At 39.7% G+C, this 11,134-nt stretch overlaps 2 protein-coding genes across 8 annotated transcripts in view; both read left to right on the forward strand.

Moving 5' to 3' along the window:
- Positions 1-2,926, forward strand: part of LOC125882812 (ninjurin-2-like) — a 43,724-nt gene extending 40,798 nt beyond the window's left edge. Inside the window, exons 4-5 of one of the 7 annotated variants that reach the window (XM_049566694.1) lie at positions 448-533; positions 1,396-1,538. In XM_049566694.1, the coding sequence (XP_049422651.1) occupies positions 448-533; positions 1,396-1,410 (101 nt within the window). In that variant the 3' untranslated portion in view covers positions 1,411-1,538. The other 6 variants (XM_049566688.1, XM_049566693.1, XM_049566686.1 and 3 more) reach the window with 6 other exon arrangements.
- Positions 2,927-3,112: 186 nt separating this feature from the next.
- On the forward strand, positions 3,113-6,993 carry LOC125882733 (tripartite motif-containing protein 60-like). The gene is made up of 2 exons (XM_049566582.1): positions 3,113-3,193; positions 5,155-6,993. Exon 2 carries the CDS (start codon positions 5,157-5,159, stop codon positions 6,945-6,947), a length of 1,791 nt encoding a protein of 596 aa, XP_049422539.1. The 5' UTR covers positions 3,113-3,193; positions 5,155-5,156; the 3' UTR covers positions 6,948-6,993.
- Positions 6,994-11,134: the final 4,141 nt, after the last annotated feature.

Below are 11,134 nucleotides of genomic sequence, written 5' to 3' on the forward strand. Positions count from 1 at the left end.
TCTATTCTAAAACACACTGGCAGCCAGTGTAAAGAGGCTAAAACTGGAGTGGTGTGATCAAGTCTCTTGGTTCTGGATAAAAGCTTAAGGTGAGCCAACCAGCTGCTGGCTTCATCTCCACTTTTACAGTACAGATATGAGAGTGGTATCTTATCTTCTTGTCTAAGTCTCAGCAAGAAAGCATTTAGTATACCCCAAAACACAACACAAACATCAACTTTGTTACCATAGTCGGGTCAGATTGTCGTGTAAACGAGACAGAGGCTGGAGGGTGAGTGACTGACCTCTATTGCTGCATGTATGGATGCATTACAGTGTGCCTGTATGGAATAATGTGAGTGTGTGTGAATATGCATGCATCAAATGTATGGGTGTGTATGGGTGTTTGAAATGTTTGAAATTGTGTGTATGTGTGTCTGTCTGTGTGTTTGCGTGTGTGTGTTGTAGCCCGCAGGGACCTGAACGTGGTGTCCAATCAGAAACGACTCGACTACCTGAACAACCTTGCTACAGGCGTCATCTTCGTCACCACGGTGATTAACTTCTTCATCAGCTTCTTCGGATCCAAGAGGACTGGCTTCTTCCGCTGGCTGCTCGCTCGACTCCACTTCTGACACACACACACCACATACATACTCAATGTACTTCCTCTGTACACACACGTAAACATGTTGATTCAACGTTGAAATTCACTGCTGACAATTCACATACAGTTTGCATATGTTCAAACATCAAATCTTATTTATTATTCAGGCTTTTAAAAATGTGGTTCACTCTGTAATCCAACTAAAATATTTTCACCTTAACCAACTGAATATCTTTGTAAATATGCATTATTTGATTTGCTTAAAATAACCTGCTTGTGCAAAATTGTGTTTGTGTTCGATTACATGTATTTCAAACTGTTTTACATTTTACATGTGTTTCCCCCTTGTTTGGAAATTGGTAAAATGATGAAAACTGTCTTTTTAAAAATATGATTTATTTTAAAAACTTGTTTGAAATTGAAATTTAAGGTTCAGTACCAGACAAAAATCAGGGTAATATAAATAAAAGACATGCCTTTAATATGTACGTACACCCTCTCCTTCAGAAAGCTGAATAAATGTAGTGATTTAACAGAAGCCTGTGCTTTGTTTGTTGTGGTTTTTGCTGAATATTGGTTGATACATGTCTGGTAATGGTCAGCTGGAGTAAAATAAAGTGAATGCAAACAGACAGGGTGCACACGATAATGATATATCAGGCGATAGTGTGTGGAGACAAGTTAAGCTTGTCCATTTATATGTCGTGCATCCAGGCCAAATTAGAAGTCTCTCGCAGTGTCAGAGCCAAGTGTAGTTTGAACCCTCTCTTTCTCTATTCTGTGTGTTTGTGTATGTGTGTGTGCCACAGGCCGTCGAGACCTGAATAACTCCACCCTGCAGAAACGTCTGGATTACCTGAACAACGTAACGACCATCATAGTCTTCGTCACCACAGTCCTCAACTTCTTCATCAGCACCTTCGGCATGCAGCGCACTGGACACTTTCCATGGCTTATGATGCGCATTCACTGACATGCACACACTTCTGCTTATTATTGCACATTTAGACTGCATTACCACACAGACACTCTCACCATAGCTCACAAAATGCACGCATCAGCCAAAGCATTAAAACCACTGGCTGGTGAAGTGGATAATATTGGTCATTTTGTTTCAGTGCACTTTTCTGCTGGGAAACCTTGAGTCCGGGCACTCATGTAAATGCCACCTGACATGCTCCATCCATCCAAACATCATTGCAGACCAGGTACCCACCCACATGGCAATGGCGCTCCCTGATGGCAGGTAGTCCTCCAGCCAGGACAGTGCACCATGCCACACTGCAAAAACTGTCCAGGAATGGCCAGAGGAATGTGACAAAGAGCTCAAGGCATCAAGCTGGCCTCAAAATTCCAAAATCCCAGTCTGATCGGGCATCCAAGGGACATGCTAGTACCCCACGTCATAACCCACAGGACTCAAAGGATCCACCACAGGACACCCCAGAGGTCCTGTGTCCAAGCCTCAAGAGGTGAGGACCAAGTCTGAATCAAGGAGGCCCAACCGTGGATTGGGTGTGCCACTGAGGTACCTGCACGTCCAGTAGATGCTTGATTACATTGGGATCTAGGGAATTTGGAGGCCAGGTCAACACCTTGAGTTCTTTGTCACATTCGTCAGGCCATTCCTGAGCAGTTCTTGGGGTTTGGCATGGTGCACTGTCCTGCTGTGGGGTGGGAGGAGCATGTCAGGTGGCATCCACATGAGTGCCAGGACCCAAGGTTTCCCAACAAAACATTGCGTTCTAATGAAATGATCAATATTCACCACTTCACCAGTTTTAATGTTTTGGCCGATCAGTACACTGGACCTTTTGCCTTCCTTCTTGACCTTAACATTTCATGTCTATCTAACTGCTGTACACGTCTTATATGTTAATACTAGCTTATTTCATAGTAACATAACCTCAAAGTTTAAAAATGATAATGAAAAAAGGGGTAACACAGTTGCTTTTGAAATCTATATGCACAATACATACATGGTAAATGTAATGTGAATGGGATAACCTTTCTGCTATACTGTACAGCCTTCTTTTCCACACTCTCATGTGGTAATGCTGTCCAACATCAGCGTCATCTAACAGGTGCTAACTTCAGCCAACAATATCAACAAATAAAACACAAGTTAAAAAAGAGCATGAATCATTATTACACTGTTGTTCTGAATATTTGGGACGTTGTTGAGTCGGAGAAAGTTTCTTTTTGCTGCTTCATCACAGTATGGTGAGAGTCCAAGACCAACTTGCTTGTCTCCTGTCTTTTTTTAGATTAGTTTTAATAGTGTGCTGATGACTCCATGTGTGATAACTTCACAGCAAATAAAGTGCTGTAAATTATTCCAGGCCAATGGTGTGGATGTACTCTTTTATAATGTGTGGTTTCTAGTTCCAAAGGGCAGTGAGAGCAAACATCTGTGTCAGTGTGGCGTGCCAGAGCCTTGGTGGGGTTAACCAATAGGGAACCCTGTAAGTGGGCACAGCACATAGAACTGGAGTTACTGGTCTATCCAGTGATTATTATTTCCCAAGAAATGAAAGTAAACGCCTAAAGTAGACCTCTCCCCTGCACTTCAATCAGTTTCCACAGACAACAGAGACACCTCTGCAGGTAAAGTTGCAGTGTTCTGATACTATGATCTAATGTATCTTAATTTATGATAAAAATGATAAGGTTAATACAGGCTACTACAGACTATTACTACTAAAACTATTTGGGCTGTGTTTGACAGTGGCAGGATCTCCAGTATCTCCTGTATTTAATCAGGTCTACTAATTACAAATTTCATGATTTTATAACTAATTTCTTTAGTTAACATGCTCGTGGTTGAGCTCAAATGTTTTCCACAGGTGTCACTGCAGGGAGTATTTCCCTGGTTCCCTGTAATTATAGAGGGGGAGGCTATGTAATTGTCTTAGAAAATATGTTGAGCTAAAATATGACTTTAAAGAATCTAACAGCCTATGTCCAGGTGAAAAACTTCACAATGACGATAAAGGTTACTATAGGTTACCACCGATCCCAGTGCTAAACTATCTGGGCTGTGTTTGACAGCAGCAGGATCTCCAAAATGTTGTTTTCTTCAAGTGTCAGAGGGGTACTAGTGTATGTTGCAATTCCCAAAGCTTTTGTTTTCATGACCAAACTGGGAGAACCAGTCAATTTATACACATTAAACTTCTTCACTGTCGTCACTGTAAAAGGGAATAATCCCTCTGAGATTCAAATATTGGCGTCTTTCCCAAGATCTCCACACTAAACCTGTTCTCATTCCCAGATCGTTATATATCCACAAATTGCCAGGTGTCTCGCAGCAACACACAGGGCACCCTTTAGCACATCTGTGTGACACACAGCTGAAACAGCCTCTGATAAGTGATGTGTGTTGTGACACAGTTTTGGTTAGGTTTAGACAATAACAAATCATGTTTTGGGTTAAAAATAAGTATGTTTGGTCCGTAACATAACGCGACATATTAACGTGACAGCCGTGCACGATAACTGTTTGTAGATGATGTAACATTTTTACATTATATGAGATTTTAAATAATGTTACTTGATGAATTAGTTTGGTAGTGCTTGCTTATCGTGCTCTGTTGTGTGCGGGTGTTATGTGCAATACATGAATGGCTGATGTGTAGTACTATTATGTGTAGCAGGCATTTTTAGGTTTTTATGGTGTTTGCTTTTCATTTCTTCTGGACTGTTAATGTAAGGCAGCAATACTTGTGCAGCTACTGAGTCCAAGACAAATTCCCATTCGTGGATGATAAGGTATAATGTACCATACGCACTGTCCCGTATCGTATTGCATTGCATCGTATTATATCGCATTGTATCATTATGTCAGTCATAAACTGATCTATGGTTTACACAGGACACAAACTGTGGTCTCATGGCTGAAAGACCAAACTTGTTTGATGCATCCACCTCCCCTTCCTCCCACTGTATGCAGACTTTCTCACTCTTTATGTCATTTGCTCTCAGCATCAAGTAATGCCGTGGGTGGGTTTACATTGAAGTCACTTAAGAGCCCAGTGCAAAAGGGTGCCTTTGGTGCCAATGTCACACACTCAGGGACATGACAAAGTTGTGGTATTTGACTCCATGGGAATGAGAACGGGCTGGAAATTCTGCATCGTCATGAAGTGCTGATTAAGTCTAATAGACTACACAGCTGGTGATTTACCACAGGGAGGTCTCCTTGTATGATCCTCAATAAAAATTGGTGAGCCTGGAAAAATGAACTCTTCAGCTCTTACACCGTTCAAAAGTGGGCATAAAGTATTTGGAAAATTACTGCGAACAACACAATATGCACAGGTGTTTTGGTGACAAACCTTTAAATCCAACTTGTCATGCTGCTACACATGTTGCCTTCGTGTTCAGACCTGCACACTGTGTTGGATGCTATTGGCTACAAAAGGCAGCTCTGAGCACCCAAAACAAGTATCACTTGAAAATTGACCTCCTAGACAGGGAAATGGCCAAAAATGTAAGTTACATGTATAATTTACACATTTTGGGGGTTGAAATTGAAATGAATTGTCAAATCCTTTCCTCTCCTGTAGACATGGCCTCTGCCAGCAGCCTCCTATATGAAGAACAGCTCCTGTGTTCAATCTGTCTGGATGCGTTCAATGAACCTGTCACTACTCCATGTGGACACAACTACTGCAAGTCTTGTATCACAGGGTACTGGGTCAGCAGTAACCAGATCCAGTGTCCCCTTTGTAAGAGGAAGTTCCGCAAGAGACCTCAGCTTCAGGTCAACACAGAATTCAGAGACATGGTGGAGCAATTCAACAACATGAAGGTGAGGGGGGAAGATGACATCCCTGCCAAACCAGGGGAGGTGCCCTGTGACATCTGCTTTGAGCCAAAGCGCAAAGCCCAGAAGACGTGCCTGGTGTGTTTGGCCTCGTACTGCCAGACTCACCTGGAGCCTCATCAGAGAGTCACAACCCTTAAAAAACACCAGCTGATTGATCCTGTGTCAAACCTGGAGGACAGGGTGTGTAAGAAGCACGACAAGATGTTTGAGTTCTTCTATTACGCAGAACAAGTGTGTATTTGTTCCATGTGCCTGAAAGACAATCATGCAACACATGGCACGGTGCCATTAGAGCATGCGTTCAGAGAGAGGAAAGCCCAGGTGGGCTCTGTGACATCAGAGTTAAAAAATATGGAAAACATTAAATCTAGGAATATTAAGGAAATTAAAAGCTTCCTTGAAAGAAACAAAAGAAGGTCAGAGAAAGAGATAGCAGACATTGCTGAGGTTTTCACTGCTCTGCTGGTCTCTCTGCAAAGAAGCCAGGCTAAGCTGATTGAGGTGATCCAGGAGAAGCAGAAAGCAGCACGGAAGGAGGCTGAAGACCACCTGACAAAGCTGGAGCAAGAAGTCGCTGAGTTGAGGAGGAAAAGATCTGAAATGGAACAACTTTTACAAATAGATGACCACTTCCACCTCCTGCAGAGCTGTCCATCTCTCTCCGTCCCTGCACACACTGTCGTATCTGATGCTCTGACCCAAGCCACCCAGCCAATAGACCTCACTGACATCAGTCAGCAGAGCTTTGTGGAGAAGGTGAAAAAAACAGGTGCTCAGGTGGAAAAGATGCTCAGTAATAAGATAGAGTGGCTTATTCATGAGGTCAGGTTAGCTGATGGTTGTGAGGCTGCTGAACGGCCTGTCAAAGAAGTGTGGACACCACCTGAGGACAAGCTGATGATGATCCAGCAGTGCAATGCAGTGGATGTGACTCTGGACACCTACTCAGCCAATTCCAGACTCTTGGTGTCTGCGGATGGGAAACAACTGAGATTTCATAAAGGCCTACCGTTTGCTTTATTTGGGAGAAGATTTCAGCATCAGGCATTCGTCCTTGGGAAAGAGGGTTTTTCCTCGGGTAGGTTCTACTATGAGGTTCAGGTCAGTGGGAGTAAAGGCTGGCTCTTGGGAGTGGTCAAAGAGTCCTTAAACAGGGAGATACTTCACTATCCCACCCCAGGGGACGGAGGCTGGACACTTGGTGGATTCTGCGATCAAATCCAAGAGATGTGTTTTGTTACCTCTGATTGCTCTGCTCGCCTGTTCATGAGGCAAACGCCCCAGAAAGTTGGTGTGTTTGTTGATTATGAGAAGGGAGAGGTTTCCTTCTATGACATGGATGACAGGAGTGTGATCCACTCCCACAAAAGATGTGCCTTCATTGAGACTCCAACAGTTTTCAAAGCCCTTCTTTATTCTATGGCTGGCACATCTTTAAGTGGCAGACAAAAGCTCTACCCTATTTTTGGTATCATTGATGATGATCCTGACAACATGCTTGAAATCACTCCAGTGACTTTGGTAACCTAAAGTGCCATACATATCAGGGTACATGAACCTACCTAAAGGTTATTGTAGTAGTATCACACATTACAAAAAGACTAAAACTTAAAAGCTTAAAAGAGTCATATATATGTATGTATACATACATATATATATATATATATATATATATATATATATATATATATATATATATATATACATTCCTTGATTTTATTCTTAGTTTTTTGTTTTACTCACCATATTGCAATTAGTCAGAAATTGGACTGAACAAAGCAGGTAAGATTACTTAGATGACCGCTGGTGATGAGGTTAATTTCAGATCAGGTAGAAAGGTAGATCAGTCTTAAACTATATTTACATCAATGGTCTGTTTCTTTAGAGACCTCACTGTAGGACAAAACAACCACAATGAGTGCACAATGGCTTCATACATACCCAATTTCTTCTTTGCCACTTTTAGAAATGTTTTTGTTGTATAGTTTTAACATTTATCAGTGAGTCAATCTACAGGTGACCTTTATAAGAGATCTTTATTGAGAGATTGCAAAGACTGGTAGTAGTGATGGGGCTGAAAGTAAAAACATATATATTAATGAAACAATATTTGTGAGAGGGACTGATGAAAAAGAAATCATTGACACTGTAAAAAAATTTAAGAAAAAGAAGTCTACAATCTGAAATGGTCTTGACATGACTACAGTTAAAAATATCATTGATTGTATAGCTAAACCCCTGTCTCACATCTGTAGCCTGTCTCTACAGACCGGGATATTTCCAAATAAAATGAAAACAGCAAAAGTTATACCCGTATACAAATCCAGAGACAGACATACACTGTCAAACTACAGACCGGTTTCTCTGCTCCCACAGTTTTCTAAAATATTGGAAAAAATATTTTACATACGATTGGATGACTTCATTACAAAACACAACGTACTGTATGAACAACAATATGGTTTCAGAGCTAAAAGGACAACATCATTTGCACTCATAAAATTTGTAGAAAAAATCACAATGGTAATAAAGAACAAAGAATATGTGGTGGAGATATTTCTTGATTTAAAAAAAGCATTTGATACAGTACACCATGACTTATTAATAAAAAAACTTCAACGCTATGGCATCAGAGGGACAGCATCATCCTGGATATCCAGCAGCATGTAGAAATAAATGATAATAAGTCACAATTGCAGGAGATCACGTGTGGAGTGCCCCACGGCTCAGTACTAGGACCATTGTTATTCATATTATACATTAACAATATATGTGAAATATCAAAAACCCTACATACATGCTCTGCCGTGGGGATAACTTGGAGCAACTCTTGGACACTGTAGAAAAGGAGCTGAGCAGGATGAAAACTTGGTTTGATCAAAATAAATTAACACGAAACTTAAACAAATCAAAATTCATATCTTTGGGAATAGATTGACAAACTCAGACAAGAAACTCATGATAAATGATACAGAAATTGAAAAGGTAACAGAAATTAAATTTCTCGGAGTAATAATTGACAGTAAATTAAACTGGAAGCCGCACATAAAGCACATTAATGCCAAAATATCGAAATCACTTGCAATAATGAATAAAGTCAAATACCTATTAAATCAAGCCTCACTATATACATTGTACTGTTCCTTCATACTTCCATACATCAGTTACTGTGTGGAAGTATGGGGAACACTTAAAAAACAAACACACATCCAGTATTCATCTGGCAAAAAAGAGCAATTCGAATCATAAACAAAACCACATACAGAGAACCTACAAATTCACTTTTTTATCAAATTAAAAACACTAAAATTCCAAGATCTGGTTGATTATAAAATTATTCAAATCATGTACAAACAATAAATCATCAATTACCTGTCAGTGTACAAGAGTTGTTCCAACTGAGAGAAAGTAAACATAATATCAGAGGAATCCACATATTCAAGAAACCATCAATCAGAACAACTGCAAAACTTCATTGTCTTTCAACCAAGGGTATAAACTTATGGAAGAGCAACAACAACAAGATAAAAACATATGAAACTTTAACTAAACTAAAAAAAACTATTCAGAAATAAAGTATTGCGCAAAAATGAGATGGAACAGTGATTTTTCTCTTGTTTTGTTAATTGCGTTTTGTCTCGCTGGAAGGTTGTTTGAAAATCAAACTTTGAGGGGTTTTTTGTATTTATTTTTTTTTAGTTAAATTGCACACATAAAATATAAGGGGGTAGGACTAGAACATGACCAATATCATTTAAGTTGTCTATTATTTGATTCTGCTTTGCTTGTTTTGTTTTTTTATGTTGTATGCTTTATTTTGTTTGACTTTTTGTTTCTTTTGACATGCTCAATAAAATTGTTCAATCAAATAATCACTTTAAGATTGGAATAATCATTTAAGTGTTAGTAAACTAATTTACTTTTGGTTTTGAACTGCTTCAACTGGGCTGACATAGTCTTTGGGGATGCACAATTTTTTCAGTTAAGATTACTGAACACCTGCTTTATGCTGAGTATCAATAATTTTGTTTATCAATGAGTTCTTGAAAATTTAGTAGACAATAGTGTGCAAATGACATGTATCTTTTTATGTTTTGATCATTCCATTTGACACACATTGAAGACAGGGTTCCACTATTGTTTTAAGCAAGCTTTTTTGGAAGGCCAAGACATATCTAATGAATAAGCTTAAAAACCAGGGCCTGTATTCACAAAGAATCCTAAGACTAAAAGTAGCTCTTAGTGACGTCATTCTAAGAAAAATCTTAGAATTCCTCGAACTCTAAGATTGTTCTTAGAATTTTCCCTTGGTAAGATAAAAGTTATTCACAAAGCATCTTAGGCCTTAAGAGAGCTCCTAAGGTGGAAAACTGTTAAGAGGAGGAAGGAGGACTTTTAAGAAGCCTAAGAGTGTCTTAAACAGAGAAGATGGCGGAAAGACAGAGAGGAAGGAGAGATATTCTCCATATATTGAACGACAGTGATTTAATAAGACGCTACCGGCTTGATAGTGCAGGGATAATGTTTGTGGTTGACCTCATCAGGGATGAGCTTACTTTTCCCACTCAGCGTAGTAACGCAATAACGCCCGCTTTGGATTGCAGCATGTACCAGTGCTTCTCCCACTCATCGCTTGTGCGTAAAAGGAGAGGGAACGACGCATTGATTTGTTGGGCAATGCGCTCCCAAGTCTACCTCTTCCCTTGAGCCGTGATCCCGGGACCAAATTTCCCTCTTAAAACTCCTTTGTTCTCCTCCACGAGCTGTGTCAACAGCAGGCACTGCTCTTCTGTCCAGTTTGGCTTTCTCTTTCTTTTTTTTCTCCATTTCGTTCGTTGTTTTAGTCATTCTGCCAAATCAAACTGCTTTTTACAAGGAGGCCAGCAATCACAGTAATTGCTGACAGCTGAGTCTGCGTCCACCATTAATATCAAAGAGATTAAGCAGTAAAATTACCAGCATGGCGAGTAAACATAACAATAAGCAAATCAATATAATAATCGGCATGTGAATGAGGTACGTTCAAACATTTTGAAGCTGTGTAACAATTAATTTAATTTTGCTGAGTTTCATCATCATGACATAAAATTATTTTCACGATTACACATTTCTTAATACAGTCTAAGTTCTATGATCGGTTGATTTCACTGTCCATTCATTACTAGGAGCGCATTTGTTTTTCTTTTTTTTGTAACAACCAATCACAGCTTTTAGAAGACTGCGTCATACCTAGCAATGGGGTCAACCACACCTCCTCACTAAGATAAACCTTTCTGTCCCCTCCTTCCTCAGAGTTGCTCTCAGAAACTTCCTGAATCACTCTTAAGCTAAGATTCCTTGCTAGGAATTTTTAAGCTAAGTTAGGAGCTCTCTGAGAGGACTCTGAGAATCTTTGTGAATACGGGCCCAGGTGTTTGTTTTGTATGTACTATGCATCTGATATGTTTTATGCTGCTTAATAAAAGTGCATTCATTTAAAAGTGCCTTTTCAGATCTTTGTTTTTTTTTTTCCTGTTTCTTCATTTTACATCCATTGAGTTCTGCTGGGGTGTCAAGTGCCTCGTTCGTGGGCATTGTGTTCTAGTATAGTCTTTCTTTATCATGATAAAATACATATAAGACACCAGTTTAAGTTTTCACTCATCAGGTGACAGAGGCTTTTCTTTATATTATATTACATCAAATAAAAATGCAGTGTGATACAGGTTTGTAGTTAA

This window comes from Epinephelus fuscoguttatus, linkage group LG22, assembly GCF_011397635.1.
Source record: "Epinephelus fuscoguttatus linkage group LG22, E.fuscoguttatus.final_Chr_v1".
In the NCBI taxonomy this organism is placed as follows: Eukaryota; Metazoa; Chordata; class Actinopteri; order Perciformes; family Serranidae; genus Epinephelus; species Epinephelus fuscoguttatus.

Bases quoted from the DNA above. Each gene is read 5' to 3' on its own strand.
- LOC125882733 (XM_049566582.1), top strand. From the start codon at position 5,157: ATGGCCTCTGCCAGCAGCCTCCTATATGAAGAACAGCTCCTGTGTTCA.